Below are 21,980 nucleotides of genomic sequence, written 5' to 3'. Positions count from 1 at the left end.
AGAGGAGCATCATTCCATGCACCCAGCGCATGCTCTTGACGTGATCGCCTTTAACAGCCGCAGGTGGATCGGAGCTTTCCTACATCTGTTAACCTGTTAAATGCCGCCGTGAATCTCTCTCTGACAGTGGCATCTAACACATACCGGCAGGGGGGCACGTCATTCCATGTGTCCATAGGAGCGCCCCGGATAGTTGAGATGACAGCTGGGGGGATCTGTTGAAGACCTCTGAACTTGTTATATAAGTGAGTCAAATAAATAAAATAAATATAGCACAAGCAATCAGACACAGTCCCTAAGGGGTATAACAAGTACAGTGAAAAAAAAAAAAAATGTAGGACTAAGAGCAGTCATGCTCGAAATGCATAGACTTGTGTCTTTTTTACTATTCTATATGTCTTTTTTCTGATTTTTATCCTTTTCATTTTTAATCATGTCGCCCAAAAAATAATGTTTTAATATACTTACCTCTTTCCTGCGGATGTGTCACGCCAGGTGTAGGAAAGACTAAGTGCAACACAAAGGGAAGGGGGAAAAGGGGGTCCAGACTCCAGGGAAAGGGGTAGTGGAGACCTCCTAGGCTGACCTTATATCACCATGTCTCCCCTAACATCCCTATATTGGTTCCGCATGAATCGCTGCACAGGAACCTCGACCCGTCTTTCCCTGGCGCTTGGCCCTGGCTAGGGAAGGGAGGGGATGACCACTAGTCGATCCCCACTGACAACTAAAGACAACAAGGGGGAACAAACAAGGGAAGATAGCTTAGCTTTAGTCGACTTTAGAGAGATGAACACACGTTCTCTTAGCACCAGAGAGGTCATGTATCGCACCTCCCTCTAGCAAACAGCAGGTATTTATACACCCAGGCCATGGTGTTAATTAGCAAGAGGAAGGTAGCCGCTGGGTCCTAGAGAGACAGCTTCTAAGAAAGTGTCTGTCATCTCAAACGAAGAGATCTCCTGCAACCAACTGCAGGGCGACAGTCTGACACTTCTGACACAGCCGTGACAATACCCCCCCTCTATGAGTGGACTACGGCCACTCAGGACCGGGTTTCTCAGGATAAGAGGTGTGGAATGAATGAACCTACCTGGGAGCGTTCACCTCTGATGCTGAAACCCACATCCTCCCTTCTGGACCATAACCCTTCCAGTGTACCAAGTATTCTAGAGAATATACAATCCTCAAAATCTGAAACTACAGATTACCATCAACCATTACTGGTGGAGGTGTCAGAGGTGAGGGCTCAAGAGGTTCCATATATTTCTTGAGTAAGGACCTGTGGAACACATTGTGGACCTTAAGGGCCTGAGGAAGTTCAAGACGGAACACGGCTGGGTTAATAACGGCGGTTATTTTATATGGAGCAATAAACCTAGGTCCCAGCTTCCAAGAAGGAACTTTCAATCTTATATTCCTGGTAGACAATCACACAAAGTCATTCACATTCAGGTCCGGACCTGGCAAGCGTTTTCTGTCAGTCATATGTTTATACCTGTCTCCCATGATCTTTAAATTACTCAGAACACCCCGCTGAAGAACGCTGCTCTGCCAGTGGATTCTTGTTGATGATTATTAATGGCAAATTCTGCCAGAGGTAAGTAGGATGCCCAATGCTCCTGATTTTCGGAGACGAAACACCTGAGGTAGGTCTCCAAATTCTGATTGACACGCTCGGTCTGTCAATTCGACTGAGGGTGGAAGGCAGAGGAAAAGGACAGCTGCACCCCCAGTCGAGAACAGAATGCCTTCCAGAACTCGGAAACAAATTGGGTCCCCCAATCTGACCACATCGGAGGGAGCCCCGTGAAGCTTCACAATCTCATTTATGAACACCTGAGCAAGTGTCTTGGCATTTGGAAGTGCAGGTAATGCGACAAAGTGATCTTCTGCAACCAAATGCAGGGCGACTGTCTGTCACTTCTGACACACCCGTGACAGAATGCAGGATCTTCATTTTTGTTGCTGCATCTCCACCCAGAAGTCGGTCTGGAGCCTCCATGCACCCCACCTTTCCATCTAAGACATTTTTGTATAGTTGGGTTGGTGAGCCAATATACAGTCATGGCCAAAAGTTTTGAGAATGACACCAAAATTATTTTTTCACATGATCTGCTGGCCTCTGGTTTTTATTAGTGTTTGTCTGATGTTTATATCACATACAGAAATATAATTGCAATTATATTATGAGTACCAATAGGTTATATTGACAGTTAGAATGAGTTAATGCAGCAAGTCAATATTTGCAGTGTTGCCCCTTCTTCTTCAAGACCTCTGTAATTCTCCCTGGCATGCACTCAATCAACTTTTGGACCAAATCCTGACTGATAGCAGTCCATTCTTGCATAATCAATCCTTGCATTTTGCCAGAATTTGTTGGTTTTTGTTTGTCCACCCGTCTCTTGATGATTGACCACAAGTTCTCAATGGGATTAAGATCTGGGGAGTTTCCAGGCCATGGACCTAAAATCTCTATGTTTTGTTCCATGAGCCATTTAGTTATCACCTTTGCTTTATGGCAAGGTGCTCCATCATGCTGGAAAAGGCATTGTTGGGCGCCAAACTGCTCTTGGACGGTTGGGAGAAGTTGCTCTTGGAGGACATTCTGGTACCATTCTTTATTCATGGCTGTGTTTTTAGGCAAGACTGTGAGTGAGCCGATTCCCTTGGCTGAGAAGCAACCCCACACATGAATGGTTTCACGATTCTTTACAGTTGGCATGAGACAAGACAGGTGGTAGCGCTCACCTCTTCTTCTCCGAATAAGCTGTTTTCCAGATGTCCCGAACAATCGAAAAGGGGATTCATCAGAGAAAATGACTTTGCCCCAGTCCTCAGCAGTCCACTCCCTGTACCTTTTGCAGAATATCAGTCGGTCCCTGATGTTTTTTCTGGAGAGAAGTGGCTTCTTTGCTGCCCTCCTTGAAACCAGCCCTTGCTCAAAGAGTCTCCGCCTCACAGTGCGTGCAGAAGCACTCACACCAGCCTGCTGCCATTCCTGAGCAAGCTCGGCACTGCTGGTAGTCCGATCCCACAGCTGAAACAATTTTAAGATACGGTCCTGGCGCTTGCTGGTCTTTCTTGGGCGCCCTGGAGCCTTTTTGACAACAATGGAAGCTCTCTCCTTGAAGTTCTTGATGATGCGATAGATTGTTGACTGAGGTGCAATCTTTGTAGCTGCGATACTCTTCCCTGTTAGGCCATTTTTGTGTAGTGCAATGATGGCTGCACGTGTTTCTTTAGAGATAACCATGGTTAACTGAAGAGAAACAATGATACCAAGAACCAGCCTCCTTTTAAAGTGTCCAGTGATGCCATTCTTACTTAATCATGACTGATTTATCGCCAGCCCTGTCCTCATCAACACCCACACCTGTGTTAATGGATCAATCACTAAAACGATGTTAGCTGCTCCTTTTAAGGCAGGACTGCAATGATATTGAAATGTGTTTTGGGGGTTAAAGTTCATTTTCTGGGCAAATATTGACTTTGCAAGTACAGTAATTGCTGTTAAGCTGATCACTCTTTGACATTCAGGAGTATATGCAAATTGCCATTACAAAAAATGAAGCAGTAAACTTTGGAAAAATTACTATTTGTCTCATTCTCAATACTTTTGGCCATGACTGTATACCTCTATTTCATTTATGCATAAAAAATGTTTTAAAAAATATGAAAAAAATCTAAATATCAAAAGTTTAAACCACCCCCTTTTCCCCTTTAACAATAAAAATTATTTTAAAATAAAAAAAATACATGTGGTATCGCCGCATTTAGAAAAGTCAGATCTATCAAAATGTAAAAATAATTAACCCAAACGATAAACACCATTAACAGAAAATTTCAAGAACACCAAAATTATGTTTTTTCTGCATTACCACAAAAATGCTGTAACAAGCGATCAAAATGGGATATCTATTCGAAAATGTTATCAATAAAAACATTGCTTCGCCCCGCAAAAAATGAGCCCTCACAGAGCTCCACAGCAACCAAAAAATTAAAATGATACAGATCTTGGAAAATATTGATACAACCCAAATTTTTAATTTTTTAAAAAAATATATTTTTTTCCCCATTAAAAACAATTCCCAAAAAACAAATGTCAGAATTGCATTTTAGTTCCTCACAATTTCATTACACTTGGAATTTTTTCCCATTTTCCAGTATATTATGTGGTAAAATGAATAGTGTCATTCAAAAGTACAACTCGTCCCGCAAAAGATAAGTCCTCATACGTCCATGTGGATTGAAAAATAAAAAAAGTATGGTTCTGGGAAGAAGGGGTGGAAAAAACTAAAAAGCAAATACAGAAATTGCTTGCGTAGGGAAAGGGTTAAAGGCGGGATTAGTCTGGGATAATCAGCCACACCTCCCTCATTACCTGACTAGTCAACCACCAATTTGCAAGCACAATCTCAAAGTTAGTTTTATATTAATTCATCAAGTTGTAAGTTACAAATAAGGGCTTGTTAGAATGCAGGGAAAGGGTGCAATACAGGCATGGTGGTGGGGGCTAGGATAGCTGTCAGGTTCCCTTTAATGTTAAACCAGGCGTTACTAGTTATGGTGATCCATAATCCCCTTGATACTCTCATGAACTTTAGTTACAAATCTTATTGAAATTTGCCCAAGGTTAAAATTTGAAATGTTATAAATAAATACATGCTTAAAGGGAACCTGTCATGTCCTATCTACACTGCCCCCATTGCTTTGTTAATGATGCAATGTGCATCACCAACAAGCTTTTTTCATTAAAATCGGTGGCAGTATAATGATTTTATAACCTTTAATATGCTTAGATCCTACCTGCTCATATTCAGTCATAGAGGTGAGATTCTCACATTCAGTCAGGGGCGCCGCCGCATTCAGTCACTGCTGGCGCCGCCCATGTATTTGAATACTGCTCCCGGCAAGGGTGTGTCTAGATCGGAGGTGATTTTTTGAGGCCCTCATTTTAGCCTCCGTTCTAGTCTCCTCAGCAGTGAAGCTTCTAGATCAGAGTGGCTAAAGTGAGGACCACAAAAAATCAACTCCAATCTAGACACTTCACTGCTGAGGAGACTAGATCGTAGTTGCTGGAGTAGGGCCTCAAAAAATCACCTCTGATCTAGACACAACCTTGCCTGGAGCAATATTCAAATACATGGGCGGCGCCAGCAATGGCTGAATAGCAGGATCACACCCCTATGACTGAATAGCAGGATCACACCCCTATGACTGAATAGCAGGATCACACCCCTATGACTGAATAGGAGGATCACCCCCCTATGACTGAAGACGACAAGGTAGGACAAAGTGTATATAATGTTATAAAATCATTATACTACCACCGATTTAAATGAAAAAAGCTTGTTAGTGATGCACATTGCATGACTAACAAAGCAATGGGGGCAGTGTACATAGCAACTAGGACGTGACAGGTTCCCTTTAACACTTAAAATATACTAGTTTTAATATGTATCAACTATATAATATGGGATGTAAAATGTATGACATGAACATTAAGATCAGTAAGAATTAACACATTCATCAATTTGTTAAGATCCATAAGGGAAAATAATGCGTTTCTATTTCTTAATAAAGTGACCTCCAACCCTAATCTTATCACTGTTCCCATATGTTATTGCGGGAGAAATAAAACGCTGAGTGAGCTGCTAGCAAATCATTATTAGGCTTTCAATGAAAATGAGAGAAAGGTGGCAAAGCAGGATATTTGCCCTATAGGCAAAGAGCAGAGCCCAGAGTCCTGACAGCCTGGAGCCTTTAGATAACAGTTTACCACCAACATTCATGTATGATTCACATAAGGGACAATAACTGGGCACCTATTTTTATTCCCTTAATAACATAGACCAGCAATAGTCATCAAACCAATATTTTAACAATTTTCTGCATATGCTGGTTTACTGACTATAGCAATTTTTAGTAAGGCTATTATAGTGACCTGTCACCGCAAAAAAGGCATACATTTTCAGATGCACAGTAGCAGCAACTTCCTAACTAATGGAATGTTAGTGCATGAAACTATTGAATTATAATACACGTAGATACATATAATTATTTTTTAAATAGAATCTATATTTTAATATTAACTATTTATTTTCATATATAACATATCCTAGTTAGGGGAGCCATATATAAATATGTGCAAAGACATGGAAAAAAAACAGGCAGCAACTGGATTTTATAAAAGCAAACAATTCATTACAAAACAATCTCACTGGATGTGAGTTGCTGTGTTTCATTTTTATTTGATCCGGGCATTTTAACTTTTTAGAAAGATCTTTTGAACCAATAATAGGGAAGATGGAGACACATTCACTACATTTTACATTTGTGGCTACTGATGATCGATTGACAAGGTCATGAGCAGTGGCGTAACTAGAGTCCAATGGGCACCAATGCAAAATTGGACCTGGGCCCCCAATTGATAGTTGGTCAGATGTATGGGTCCTTGGTTCAATCTACATCTTTTAAAGATATACGTGTTCGCCACATCATGCAATAATGTCCCCAATCCTGACACTATTGTATAATAATTTCCTTCGCTCTGTCCCCCTATTGTAATAATGCCTGGCCCCTTTCTGTTATAATAACCCCTTTTTGTAATAATGTCCCTCGCACTGTGCCCATTATTGTAAGAAAGCCCCCCATCCTGGGCCGCTTTCTGGGCCCCTTTATTTAACAGTATCTCCATCCTGGTCCCTTTCTGAAATAATGTCCCTCATCCTGGGCCCCTTCTAAGAATGCCCTCATCCTGGGCTTTTTCCTATAACAATGTCCCCCTTCGTGGGCCCTTTTCTACAATAGTGTTCTCCGTCCTGGCCCCCAATTGTAATAATGTCCTCCATCATGGCTCCTTTATTTAATAATTTACCTCCATCCTGGGCCCCTTCCTGGTATAATGTCCCCCATCCTGGGCCCCGTCCTATTATAAAGACTTACCCATTTGGAACAGTTTATCTAATAATGTGCTAATCCTTGTCCCTTTCTGTAATAATATCCTCATTTTGGCCTATTTCTGTAATAATGTTACCTATCCTGGGCCCTCTATTGTAAGAATACTCTGATCTTGGGCTCCTTCCTTTAATAATGTCCCCCATCCTGGGCTTGTTCCCACAATAATGTTCTCTGTCCTGGCCCCCATTTGTAATAATGTCTCCTATCATGGTTCCTTTATTTAATAGTGTCCCTCCATCCTGGGCCCCTTGATGGTAAAATGTCTCCCATCCTGGGCCCCATTTTATAATAAAGTTACCCAATCTGACCCCCTTAATAATGTCCCCATCCTTGCCCCTTTCCATAATAATGTCCCCTGTCCTGGGCTACCTAATATAAGAATGTCCCCCATCTTAGGCCCTTTTCTGTAATAATGTAGCCCATCCTGACTCCTTTATTTAATAATGTTCTCCCCTCCTGGGCCCCTTCCTGATATAAGGTCTCCCATCCTGGGCCCCATTCCTATAATAATGTACCCCATCATGGCCCATATCTGTAATAATGTCTCCCGTCCTGTGTCCCCTAATATAAGAATGTCCTCCATCCTGGGCCCCTTTCTTGTTATTATATCCCTCACCCTGGACCCCTTCCTATAGTAATCTCCACCATCCTGGCCCCTTTATTTAGTAATGTCCTCATCCTGACCCCTTTCTGTAATAATGTCTTCCTTCTCAAGCTCCTTTTTGTAATAATATTCCCCATCTTGGGCCCTTTCCTGGTAGAATGTTCCCCATCTGGGGCTCCAGTTCTATAATAATGTCGCCCATCCTGACCCCTTTATTTAATAATGTCCCCCCTCCTGGGCCCCTTCCTGATATAATGTCTCCCATCCAGAGCCCCAGTCATATAATAATGTACCCCATCATGGCTCATATCTGTAATAATGTTCCCCTAGGTCCCTATTGTAAGAATGTCCCCCATCCTGAGCCTCTTCCTGTAATAATGTCCCCATCCTGGGCCTCATTCTTATTATGTCCCCCATCCTGACCCCTTCCTATAACAATGTCCCCCCATCCTGGCCCCTTTACTTAAAAATGTCCCCATCCTGACTCCTTTCTGTAATAATGTCCCCCATCTTGGCCTCTTTCTGTAATAATGTCCACATTCCGGACCCCACCTTATAATAATATCCCCCATGTAATGCATCCTGGGCCCTTCCTATATTAATATCCCCCTTCCTGGGTTCCTTTTTGTAACAATGTCACCCATCTTGCGGTCCCTTTCAGGTACAGTACAGACCAAAAGTTTGGACACACCTTCTCATTTAAAGATTTTTCTGTATTTTCTTGACTATGAAAATTGTACATTCACACTGAAGGCATCAAAACTATGATTTAACACATGTGGAATTATATACTTAACAAAAAAGTGTGAAACAACTGAAAATATGTCTTATATTCTAGGTTCTTCAAAGTAGCCACCTTTTGCTTTGATGACTGCTTTGCACACTCTTGGCATTCTCTTGAGGAGCTTCAAGAGGTAGTCAATGGAAATGGTCTTCCAACAATCTTAGCACTTGTTGGCCCTTTTGCCTTCACTCTGCGGTCCAGCTCACCCCAAACCATCTCAATTGATTTCAGGTCTGGTGACTATGGAGACCAGGTCATCTGGCGTAGCACCCCATCACTCTCCTTCTTGGTCAAATAGCCCTTACACAGCCTGGAGGTGTGTTTGGGGTCATTGTCCTGTTGAAAAATAAATGATGGTCCAACTAAACGCAAACCGGATGGAATAGCATGCCGCTGCAAGATGCTGTGGTAGCCATGCTGGTTCAGTATGCCTTCAATTTTGAATAAATCCCCAACAGTGTCACCAGCAAAGCACTCCCACACCATCACACCTCCTCCTCCATGCTTCACGGTGGGAACCAGGCAGTAGAGTCCATCCGTTCACCTTTTCTGCTTCGCACAAAGACACGGTAGTTGGAACCAAAGATCTCAAATTTGGACTCATCAGACCAAAGCACAGATTTCCACTGGTCTAATGTCCATTCCTTGTGTTCTTTAGCCCAAACAAGTCTCTTCTGCTTGTTGCCTGTCTTTAGTGGTGGTTTCCTAGCAGCTATTTTACCATGAAGGCCTGCTGCACAAAGTCTCCTCTTAATAGTTGTTGTAGAGATGTGTCTGCTGCTAGAACTCTGTGTGGCATTGACCTGGTTTCTAATCTGAGCTGCTGTTAACCTGCAATTTGTGAGGCTGGTGACTCGGATAAACTTATCCTCAGAAGCAGAGGTGACTCTTGGTCTTCCTTTCCTGGGGCGGTCCTCATGTGAGCCAGCTTCTTTGTAGCGCTCGATGGTTTTTGCAACTGCACTTGGGGACACTTTCAAAGTTTTCCCATTTTTCACACTGACTGACCTTCATTTCTTAAAGTAATGATGGCCACTCGTTTTTCTTTACTTTGCTGCTTTTTTCTTGCCATAATACAAATTATAACAGTCTATTCAGTAGGACTATCAGCTGTGCATCCACCTGACTTCTGCACAACACAACTGATGGTCCCAACCCCATTTATAAGGCAAGAAATCCCACTTATTAAACCTGACAGGGCACACCTGTGAAGTGAAAACCATTTCCGGTGACTACCTCTTGAAGCTCATCAAGAGAATGCCAGGAGTGTGCAAAGCAGCCACCAAAGCAAAAGGTGGCTACTTTGAAGAACCTAGAATATAAGACATATTTTCAGTTGTTTCACACTTTTTCGTTAAGTATATAATCCCACATGTGTTAATTCATAGTTTTGATGAGAAGGTGTGTCCAAACTTTTGGTCTGTACTGTATAATGTTCCCCATCTTGGGCCTCTTGTAAAAATGTAATTCCTTCTGCTGCTCTTTTCTCCAACACATTTAAAAAAAATTAATAAATATTTCTTCTTACCTTTCCTGGCTCCTATGCTATGATGCATGGTGTCCTCTTCTATAGCCTGCTTTGAGGCTGACAGATGACATCGGCGGGCCCGCTACAGGCAGTCTATGACGGCACTGCGGGCCCCTCTCCATCAAAGGCTGGTCGTTTTTTTTACCCAGCAAGGTTATCATTACCTTATCACTCCTACAATACATTGACAAGGATTGAATCTGATATTTATTTGGGGATTGCAGTTTATATAATTTCCTAATAAGCAATGTAAAGTGAATGTGTCCTTAGAAAATTGCCTAATGCTTACTTTTTTTTATTCCAAACCTGTTAAGATTTTTATTGTAATTTTATTGATTTTTATTATGATTATTGTTAGGATTCTCAATACTGCTAACTATAGTAAAAAAAATCTTCAAATTTTGTTGTTTTCATTGTAGCCACAAAGGCTCACAATAGACCAATATTTCCTGTTCTGTAGGAGATCTATTTTCAGCATATCACCGCACACAGGATTATAATAAAAAGTATTAAAGGTGTTGTCCACTACTAGGACAACCCCTTCTTGATCTAAATGTTTGGCCCTGATAAAATAAAAATGTGATATGGACCTAGGTTACTGAATCACTATATTGTATGAACCAATTATAGGGAGTTAGAGAATCCAAAGACAGTATCAATTTTTGACAGTGTGTTGCTTGTCTTAGCAAAATATATGCTAAGTTTCTGGATTCATACTTCTCCAAAGATCTAAAGAACCCATTCATCTACAACTTTACCATTCAATAAATCAACTGTTTCTTCCATAATGCAATTATAATTGACAATTGCAAATAAAGTTAAATTTAGTCAAATATAAATTTAAGTAAATCAATCATTGGAGACAGTGAAAATTGGAGTGAAATGTACATATATGATATTACCTCATCTACCTGTCATCAGTTTTTTTGCTTATAAACCATGCCCATAAGCGTTAAAGCGCACCTGTCAGCATTACTGTGCTTAGTAAACCACATACACTGTCATATGGGCGCCGTTACACTGATTAATATGATACCTGTGTTGATGAAATCCGTCCAGTAGTCCTTTTATAATCTTTATTTTCATTTCTGACATAATGAGATTCACGTGCTTCGTGGCGGCCTTTGGGGAGGGGCTGTAACTGGTGCTCTGCTTATTTATTCATATGTCTGCCTTCTGACAGGTCAATGTGCCTTCAGTGACCTGCCTACTATTTTATATACTGCCTGTGTAATTTGTGTGCCAAACCTAAAATTTACATGCACCAAAATAAGTCACCTTATTTAACCATGATATGGACGCCTACAATAACAACATCAAGACAGACCAAAGTCACAGATATTTCATAAAAAAAACAAAAAAACATTTCTTTATTAAACAACGTTAAAACCATGATTTATTACAATATAAAGAGGTCCTAAAGAGGAGGTTCAACACATGAAAGGTAAAAAACAGGTGGAACTCCCAAAGTACAAGATCTCTAATCTAGCCTTTATACCACTTTACAAGGTGCTTAATCGGTATGTCAGATCAACGGCTGAGAACTGAAGAAAAAGTGACAGTGCATCAAAAATCACTTCAACATCAATACTTCAACATAGTTATGTAAGGAGACAATTGTTCTTACCCATAGCATATAAGTCAGGATGTACATACTGTGTCTGCCTTATCCCCAATGTGCGTTTCGTGACTGAAGCAGGCGTGAGGAAGCACACATGCAAAACGTGTTGGGGCTGAGGCAGGCATGGTGTGTACTGTATAAACTGCATGAATCTCCATCCCATTCCACTTATTAGACAATAAAGACTTATTTTGTTGAACTAGATGTCACGTGGACAAAAGTGCTGTTTAATCAATAGATAATGCAAAATTAAACAATTCTCACAGTTGGAGGTGTTTAAAAAAGTGAAAAATTAACTTATATTGGAGCCCAGGATGCATCCTGTGTAACTGCCTATGCCCGACAATGCACAGCTGATTTAGCTGCTGCTCAGCACATGCTGTTTGCTACTTGATCCAACAGAAGTTAAGGTGCATGTACACTTACATTTATACTGCAAGATTATCAATAACAAACGTTAATGGAAATGCTTTTTCAAGATAATCATTCAGTCTAAACAGGCTGCTGAGCACCAAGTGAATGAGCAAAATGCTCAGTCAATGGATGAAATTATCTTTTGTGCAAAAGATCATCACTCTCGACAGCACCTCAACCTGTGTAAACAGTACTCGCACTGCTGAGAACAATGGCAGGCTATGTACACAGAATGATCTAGCACAGATCACTCAGGAGTGGTTGGCCTGTGTAAACCTGCCTATTAAATGACCACCGATCAGCAAACAAGTAGTTGGTCAATGGGTCATTTAAACAGACCCTTGTCATGGGGAGGAAAACTAACTGAATTTTCTCTAACGAGGCGGCTAGCATGGGCTATTCCTTGCTTATGGCATTACTTCTCTCTGCCTGTTCCTCTCATCTAAATATCAATCACATGTGGACCTTTGAGCTCACACTATCATAGTAACAAATCACACACGAGTATTACAACAAGCTCAGTGGCTGGACACATACTCTGCATTTATTCAGATTATATGTCAGTCTACTGAGCCTATTGTACTGCACTGATGCGATTTATTGATGTAGGCTAAAAGGTCCTTATCAAGGCTACTTAAATTACCAGGCAGAGGAAAGAAAAGTCAGACTAACCAAAAGCATGGAATAGCCACACCCAGAGACATCAGTAGAGAACATTGGCTTATCCTCCCTCACCTTAACTTCGGTGAGATAAATAGAAACAGCATGTGCTGACCAGCACCTGAGGTTCCTCCATATGGTTGAGCATCGGCAGTTACAGAGGACGCATCAGGGACACCATTTTAAGTTCATCTCTGTACAGCAAATTTTGTTTAAACACATCCAACTGTGAAAATGCTTAACTTTCCATTAGCTATGAATTAACCCTTTGAGGAACCTGGCATTTGTAGTTTTTGCGCTTTAGTTTTTTCCTTCCCTTGTTTCAAGAGCCATAACTTCCTTTATCCATCATTTGCTTTTTGTGGGACAAGTTGTAGTTTTGAATTACTTCATTTATTTAATCATACAGTGCACTGAAAAACAGGGAAAATATTTCAAGTGGGATGAAAAATATAACAATTCAACATTTTTTTTAGCTATACAAAGCTTATAATGCTTTTTATGTTTTAGTGGTTAAAAAATGTAAGAACCTTGTAATAAAAAAAAAAATTTGTGCCGACATTTTCTTAGAGTCATAACATTTTTATTTTTCTATCCAAGGAACCAGGTGAGGAATTGTTTTTTTCAGCATTGAACTGACATTTTTATTGATATTATTTTGCGTTACATAAGACATTTTGATCGTTTTTTATTATATTTATTCTTGGGAAGTGTGGCAGCCAAAAAATTACAATTCTGGCATTTTGATTTTTTTTTCTTATCACTTTTTAATGTACGGATTAATTAATTTTAATAATGCTTTTTTCTTAACTCTATTGTTAAGTCACCTTAGTCTGATCAATTATAACTCTGATTGCTTATTCTATATAATGCAATATACAGTATTACAGTAATATAGTATATAGTGAAATTATGTGCATCTTTTGAAAGCTCAGCTTGTGACTGAGCTTTGCAGGACTACGAAAGAAGTTAAGGAGCATTCAGCAGACCCCCAACCCATGGCAACCCATCTGCTCCACACGACTGTGTAGCAGGGAGCCAATGGAAGTTTATGCACTCATGCACGCAGTGGTAATGGCATCATTTGAATGATCCTGGCAAAGATTGACAGCGGTATTTAAATGGTTAAAGTAAAGCAATCAAAGCAAGCTCTGGTCACTGAAGTTACAAGAAGATGCTGACTCTGTATCACAGCCTAGTTTGAAGAAGGCTCAACTCCTGAGTCAGCTTATGATGCACATTATCAACATAGGTCGCTAAGGGGTTAAACAGCAGTTTTGCTTGTGAAATAAACCGTTAAATAAATGTTTAATACACTCTTTTCTAAGAAAATAAATTGAAGGAGATGGTAATGGCATATCAAACTTATTTAATGTGCAAGCGCTAAAGATATAAAACAAAAAACTACACGCACTAAATGCTTTGAACTTAGATGATGCTTTCTTCTGTTCAGGCAGATGTCTAAACTTGTGGTTACATCATTCGTGCAAAATACTTAGTCATTAAAAAACCCCTTTAAGAAACATTATTTTACATACAATATCACAAAGCAAATAACATTGTGCAACTCAAAAATGAATTAACAAAAGCCAAGATAACATTAAGTAAAGCATTTAAAGGGTTTATCAAAAGCTTCTGATGCCTGGAGGACAACTGCTTAAAAACCCCCACAAGTAATGGAAATAACTTTATAACTGTTGCAGAGTTGGAAGGAATTACTCAGCTTGTCTATGAACTGCAAAAGCCTTGTATTATTTGGCTGGCTTTTTATCTGGCTACCGTTAGAAGGGCAGAAACAAGAACCTTATCAACAAGAAAAATTTCCTATTTTATTTTATTAGTGAGCACGAGATTCTGGAGCATTAGACCTTTTATTAAAGGGTATTCCCAGATCACATAGTACAAGCCAAAATGCTTAAGAGATAGGGGTACTGCAATCGGGGCGATCAAAAAAACAGGGATCCTGCCACCCCAATGCAAAGTGTCCACCTTTATCCCTCAAATCAATGGAGAAGTGGCTATGGGACTCTTCCTGAAATCCATGAGAACTAGAATGTTTTCACTCGTTCATGTTTCACAGTTGCAGTATGGAACACAATGCACGGACCAGTCGCAGGTCTCCTTTCCAAACTCGGCAACCTCATAGACATATATTGTGGAATTTAGGTCAAAATACCAGTGGCCAGTCTGCGCATCATTGTCCATACTCAAGACTGCAAAACATAGATGTGTGAAACCATACTTATAGAACGATTAGATAGCAGCAACACTTCTCTTTCAATTCAAAAGGCAAGAGTGGGTGCTAATGGTTATTTTGAATCAGCAAATGGAAGTCACAGGACCCTCAACAGGTGATGTGTGAGCCCCATCTATCAGCAATGTATGGCATATTCCAAGCCATAAATGCTCCATATGGGAGTTAGCTTTTCACAAGCTTATTTAAATATTGGTTATATTGGTTAGTAAACTATGCCAACATTTTAATAAATCATGATTATATGCATGATTGTTGTTCAACTATACATTTTTATCAAAGCAGGGATTTCTTTACATTTCTAAAATGATGAACACTTTTCCATCAGATGATAAATTCAAATAATGGCATCTGAAGAAGATCGTGTATCTCTTCCTATGATGGATGATCGATCAACACTGGGATTTTCGCTCGATCCACATTTCCTGTTTATATGCATGTATTTTAACAACTTGTTGAACATACGATAAAGATGCTTCTTAAAGTTGTCGCCAGCAAAAGTGTAGATGATAGGATTTAAACAGCAATGCAAAAAAGATATTGCTTGAGATATTTCCATTGCTATTTCCAAGTTCTCATCATAACTGGAATCACCAAACACACCCAGCGTGTTTAATATTCTTAAAAGGATGACTATGTTGTAGGGAAACCAAAATACAAAAAAAACAAGGACAAGTACAAGGATCAGATTCACGGCATATTTCTTCTGCATACTTTTACTGTTGTGCAAACTCCTGATAATTTGTGAGTAACAGAAAACTAAAATGACCAAAGGTATGATTAAACCAAATATATTGATCTGAAAGTTTGACAGGACTGTCCAAAGTTTCTCTTGTCCTTCTGGATAGGAAACCATGCAGTCAGTGAAGCCATTATTTGTCTCTTCGGTATGAAACATGAAGTTTGTTGCAGACAACAGAAAAGAGCAAATCCACACACCTAAAGTAACAATCATCCCCAGTTTCATGGTTCTATACTTGAGAGCTAAAACCACATGGACGATTGCTAGATACCGGTCTACACTCAGGACTGTAATAAAGAATATACCACTAAAAAATCCAATGAAATACATTGCTGATAACATTTTGCACATGACTTCTCCAAACACCCATTGGTTGAGGAGTTGATACACTACAAATGGTAAGGAAAAAACAAACATCAAGTCAGAGATAGCCAAGTTGAGAAGATAAATATCAGTCAAAGAGTTCATCTTCTTAAAACATAATAAAACCCACAATACCAAGGCGTTCCCAACAAGTCCACAAGAAAATATAAAGCAGTATAGAGTGGGTTTGAAAACAGAATTCACTGTGTTGAAGTCTTTGACAAAGTAGACTGAGGACCCCGAATAATCAATTCCATCTATAGTACTTGTTAGTGTGCGCTCTGTAGCATCCATGTTATGTGCTGCAATAGAAAAATAAAAGGTAAAAAATCAAGTCCCTGTCCAATACTAATAAATATATGTTCGCTAGTATGTGTGTAGAAGAGAGTGCATACTTACTTTTCAGAGTGACAAGCAGCTAAAACCCTCTGTTTCTGAGTAGCTACACTACGTGCTAAGAGACAAATTGTATATGTCCTCGTCACAATGCTCTTAGCGTGTCAGTATATATATAGAAAACACTTCCTATGAAACTGAGTAAGAACTCAGGGGAGGATTTTTTTTGTGAAGTTTGTGTCTTATGTGACAAAGGTCTGTTTCACAGTAATGCATACTGCACTCAATAAAGTTTAGCTTTACTTTTATAATCTGAGCTGCAGTCGATCAATATTGCAGTAATAATCAATGTTTAGACCCCAGTATCAAGTTATGATATACATTAAGTTTAAGTTACAATTTAGTTATTAAAAGGCAGTCAAACCATGGCTGGAGACCACAACTCACAGCCATCATGTGGCCTGCTATAACAGAGCACTGACATGCTTATATGTGGTTGTAAAATAAACAGCTACATTTGTATGGTTCAGACAACGCTGTGCATCCTTTGATGACAATTGTATTAACTTGTTCTTACACTATTCAGAAAAAAAAGATGTCACTAGAGGTTGGTCACATCTTTCCCCTATTATGGTCTACACTATCTTAGGGATAATTCAGACATCTGTTTGTCATGTCGTGTTCTAGCTGTGGTATTCACAGATAGAACATGTACCCATAATAGTCCATGGTGCTGTTCAAATGAAAAAAAGGAATTTCATGTAAAATAGTTATAAATTAAAGAAAAGAACTGTGGACACTAACGGCATGTGGTGAGGTCAAAGCCAGTAATGAGGCTGTGGCTGGCACAAATAAGGAGACTATGGCTGGCACTGGTTTGCGGGCACTGCGATTGACACTGTTCCTTGGTGCGCGCTTGCACCATGACTCATTATTGATAAATCTTCCCCAATGTATTCTGGATTCAGAGGAGATTAGCACATTAGTAAATACAGCAATATTACATGTACTACTTTCTCCACAAGAAAACAAAGAAGACAATCATTTCTATTCATGGAAGCTGAGACAATGAACAGTAAATATGCTGTCAAGTAAAAACATGTTTTTAGAAGTGTTATCACAATTCTAGCAACTTTATCTTACACAAAGCAAAATCTGAAATCATTAGAAGGAAGCAACTGTCACTTAAAAATGGGTAGAAAGAAGAAAGTTATTCTCCTACCATAACCACAATGACTGAGCATTAGATACATTCTCCATCAAATAGCAATTACCGTTAGGCCTGAAGTTGTTCAATGCCGCTCACTTCAGAATTGGAGGTGAGCGGTGCCGATGACGTTATGACCTCACATACCTGCCAAGATACAGATATGATCGGCAGGTATCATGTGTGTCCTGTTTATTAGAATAGGACATGTGCACAATACCTGTCAATAATGAACACATCTCGACAGGAATGTAGGGTCATAATATAATCGGATGGTTCCAAGTGAATAGGACACATCAATCTTTCAATAGTATACCTTTTTTGGGGTCATCAGTTTAATGCTGGGTGCATCCAGATGCTGACAACACTAGTCTCCCAAATGCTAGTAAATGCAGAAAACCCCCAGAAAATGTCCCACACCCACCCACAGCATACTGTGCAGTAAAAGACCGTCTATTTACACTCACTGCTTTGGTCAGTTTACATTTCATAAAAATGCATCTACACTAACCTCTGCAGTTACTTTATATACAAATTCCAAAAAAGTCAGTCTTTCTTTTAGCACATGAATAGTGTATTTTACCTTCATTATGGCTTACAATCCTCCCAATATTACAAAGTTCTAGAGTTAAAGTATAAAAATATTTTAGCTTTACCAGTTGGCAGGAAACACTAAGCGACTGGTTAATTTGTCTGCCAAGTTAGCTTAGGAAAAAAAAACCTAGTTATAAAATGAATATTGTTCCAATCATTTCGCCTTTCATTTTTATATAGTGTTGAAGTATGTCCATTTGAAAATCTAGGATGCATAATCTTTTATGGCTACACTTTTACTTTTTATTTTTTTGTTTTTACTGTTATTACATATACATAAGGACATTTATTGCAGCATGTTTCACCTCTATTTTATTACGACTAGCTGATAAGGCCAAAGTAATCATTTTTTAAAATGGAAACTAAAGCTATAATAAAGGATTCTGCATTATTCTCCCATATATACCTCTGTTTCTTGTACAGCATTGCGAATAAAGGTTTCAAAAAGAAAAGTTTAACTAAAGTTTGAGAGCGTTTTACATAACAAATATTACAGGGTAAAGTAAAACTGTAATTAAAGGGAACCTGACAATGCCCCCCATTCAAGCCAAACTGCCACCATGTGTTTATTCTTATGGTTAATCTCAGTGGGAAAATCAGATAATCTTGTAGTTATGATACCTTTTAATGGCTAACAAAAATAAAATAAATGATGTTACAAAGTAAGCTTTCGAGACAACTTAGGTCCCTTCCTCAGGTATGGTATAACAAGATATATGAAGAAACACAAATATATGCACACAAAAAAAAGAAAAAAATAATAATAAACTTATGATATTTAAATAAACAAACAAACTGAGCTTAGAGAGTGAGTCCTTAATTGGATTAGATTAGTGGTGTGAAAGTTTTATGGTCCCAATATCCATGTAAGATCATTGGCCTGGTGCCCTCACTGCCTTTGGAGCAGATTCCTCAGATTTTGTGACTCGCCCGATGGGCCGTGGGGTACCCGGAACCGGGCTTCTGTGCGATGCTGGGGGTAGTAGTGGCAACCCGATCCCGTGGCTCAGGGTGGTCAGACCAAAGTTGTGGCAGTCTATTTATCAGTGTTTTGAGAATGTCCGACTACGCCACCCGTGGATTGCGGTCAGGGATGACCGCCGCTGCAAGGCAGACCGCTGAGGCTGGTGTTGGTGTGCAGCATAGGGATAGGATAACTCCCCACGGGAAGAGTGTAGCCTCAGGGCAATGTAGGTGGATGCTGGGGGTGATGGTGCAGGCGCAGCAGAAATCACACAGAGTCCAATGGTGCAGTTCAGGCCTTTTACTCACAGTTGATATCCAATCACCTCTGTCAGCAATGACTGCCCAAGCCGTGCTGCGTCCACCAGGTGAGGGGCTCGGTCAACCCCCAGGCAACTCAGGAGTGTGGCACAGGACCCCCTTCTATCCTTTCTCTGGCCTCTCGTGCCCCACCAGTGACCACGCTTCTGTCCGGCTGCCTCGGGCCTTCTCTGATAAAACTTGGCGCCAGTTTCCCTGACCCTATGTGGTGCCTTCCTAGCGGGTGTAGCAAGGGGTCGCACCAGTAAATGATCACAACCTCCGGTTTTAGGCTGAGGGATGATTTACCTCCACCAACTTGGGAATCCGGTACCCTTCCACGGTCTGACCCTTCATCCGATATAACGCGGGCTTGCAACGGTTGCTGTCCGTTCTGCTCTCTTAGGGTCCCTTCTGCCTTCTTGTTTCTGGAGCCTTTCTACTCCTCTGTCTCTCCTCTTTCCTCCCTTCTCCTCTTCTCCTCTCTGGCCCCGGCCTACTCTCCAGGCCTGCCTCGTGGAGCTGAGCTCAGGCTGAGCCTCGGCTCCCTGTCAGCTCTCTACTCCTTTACTCTGCTTCTCTGAACTGACTGAACTCTAATCTAAAGATGGCTCCCCCCTTTTATCTACCTCTCTGTGTCTGAGCTCAGGTGACCTGCACCCAATGAGCTCCTTCCTATGCTCCAGAAACCGTCCCCTACTGCTCCTACATCACTGGGTTCTCTCCCCCCTCCCCACTCCAGCCAGGGACATAGTCAGTTGTGCCTGCAATTATATGGGAGCACAGTCGAGCTGTCCCCCGGAAATTGGGTGAGTGTATGTGTGTGTGCAGCTAACTGAGCCCTGGTCCACACTCCATCCTTACCTGAGAGTGGAATATCACACCTCTGGTTGAGGTGCAATACCCCTGTGGAAACAAAACCCTCGGGGCGCCACATTTGCAGTGAGACATAAATCCTCCTGACATTTATTCCTGTGTGGAGGGTGCCAAAGATCCTGATCAGTTTGTATTCCCAAACCCTTCCATGTTTTTGCGATTTAAAGTTGCCTTTTAATATGACAACTTTCATATTGTTGATGTTGTGTCCTGGACCACAGAAATGTTTGGCCAGTGGTACATGTTTTTTTTTTTTTTTTTAATCTGTAATCGTGTGGCGAAGAGACCTCATCCTCGCTCTCAGTCTCTGTCCTGTTTCTCCCACATAGAAACCCTCAACAGGACATCTAGTGTACAGAATTAGGTACACCGAATTGGAAATGGAACATGTGAATGTCCCGGGAATCTTATAGTCCTGCTGTGTGTTGGGAATCTGTATCCTGTCTTTGGTCTCTACATGGGAGCAGGTTTTGCAGCTCTTCACATTGCAAGGAAAAGTTCCTCTTGGGGAGAAAATTAATTATCGATCACAATCAGAATAGGCAGACCACCACATGTGAATACCTTTCCATTCTGTAGCCCAGCTTTTATACGCCTGGCCCTGGTCTCAGGTTTCTAGGACGGCCTGGATTGGACTATTTAAAAATTGCTGTTTATGACTGGACGGTCGGCTAATTTAGGGGCCATAACCTTGCATTTCAAATATCCTGTGTCTCTGGCTACTCCCTCCATAAGAAATATTCAGCTTGGTTATAATGACCATTTATTTACTTTTAAAGCTCATACTAACCAGGATAGGGTGTCGGAATTGACACCTCTGTACTTATAGCAAGAAGGCCCTTTTGTTCTGTGATCTTGCAATACTGGTAAATCCAGTTTGTTCATTTGGTGTAGAAGCAGTTTGCTGATGGCAGACTCAACTCCATGCAACATGGTACCACAACAAACCTGCCAAGAGAGGGACGCCCACCAAAACTCTCAGCCTGGGCAAGGAGGGCATTAATCAGAGAGGCAGCACAGAGACCAAAGGTAACCCTAAAGGAGCTGCAGAGTTCCCAAGCAGAGAATGGAGTATCTGTCCATACGACCACAATAAGCTGTACATTTCATAGAGATGGCCTTCAAAGAAGTGTAGGCAGAAAACACCTTTACTTACAAAAATTGTAAGGCTCATTGTGAGTTTGCTAAAATACACGTGGGAGACTCCTCAAATGTATGGAGGAAGGTTCTGTGGTTAGATGAGACCAAAATTTAACCACAAAAGTAAGTGTTATGTCAGGTGCCAAACCAACACAGGTCATCACCCCAAAAACACCATCCCCACAGTGAAACATGATGGTGGCAGCATCATGCGGTGGGGATGTTTTTCGGCAGCAGGGACAGGAAAAATGGTTCGAGTTGAGGGAAAGATGGATGGTGCGAAATACAGGGATATTTGTGCAAAACCTGTTTCAGTCTGATTTGAGACTGGGATGGAGGTTCACCTTTCAAAAAGACAATGAGCCAAAGCATACTGCTAAAGGAACACTTGAGAGGTTTAAGGGGAGCCTTGTAAATGTTTTGGAGTGGCCTAGTCAAAGCCCAGACATTAATCCAATTGAGAATCTGTGGTCAGACTTGAAGATTGCTGTTCACCAGAGGAAACCATCTAACTTGAAGGAACTGGAGAAGTTTTGCCTCGAGGAATGGGCAAAAATCCCAGTGGCAAGATGTGGAAAGCTCATCTAAAGCGACTTGCAGCTGTAATTGCCGCAAAGTACTGACTTTGAAA

General features: G+C 40.7%; 2 protein-coding genes across 6 annotated transcripts in view; both read right to left on the bottom strand.

Moving 5' to 3' along the window:
- The window catches only part of IMMP2L (inner mitochondrial membrane peptidase subunit 2), a 1,848,527-nt gene that overhangs the window by 1,663,146 nt on the left and 163,401 nt on the right, over nt 1-21,980 (bottom strand). The gene's annotated exons all lie outside the window — the stretch shown is intronic.
- Nucleotides 13,218-16,442, bottom strand: LOC141165909 (C-C chemokine receptor type 4-like). Its single transcript, XM_073651968.1, has 2 exons — nt 16,333-16,442; nt 13,218-16,235 (listed from the first exon to the last, which is right to left on the bottom strand). The coding sequence occupies exon 2, from the start codon at nt 16,225-16,227 to the stop codon at nt 15,166-15,168; it is 1,062 nt and encodes a 353-aa protein (XP_073508069.1). The 5' UTR covers nt 16,228-16,235; nt 16,333-16,442; the 3' UTR covers nt 13,218-15,165.

The sequence above is a fragment of the Phyllobates terribilis genome, unplaced genomic scaffold (assembly GCF_046119375.1).
Source record: "Phyllobates terribilis strain yellow unplaced genomic scaffold, ASM4611937v1 Scaffold_11__3_contigs__length_659146591, whole genome shotgun sequence".
Classification (NCBI taxonomy): Eukaryota; Metazoa; Chordata; class Amphibia; order Anura; family Dendrobatidae; genus Phyllobates; species Phyllobates terribilis.
The sequence above is the reverse complement of the archived record's forward strand: the minus strand, read 5'-3'. Positions and strand labels throughout refer to the sequence as shown.

What these genes read in the sequence shown, in the direction of transcription:
- LOC141165909 (XM_073651968.1), bottom strand. Translation starts at nt 16,227, where the DNA reads ATGGATGCTACAGAGCGCACACTAACAAGTACTATAGATGGAATTGAT.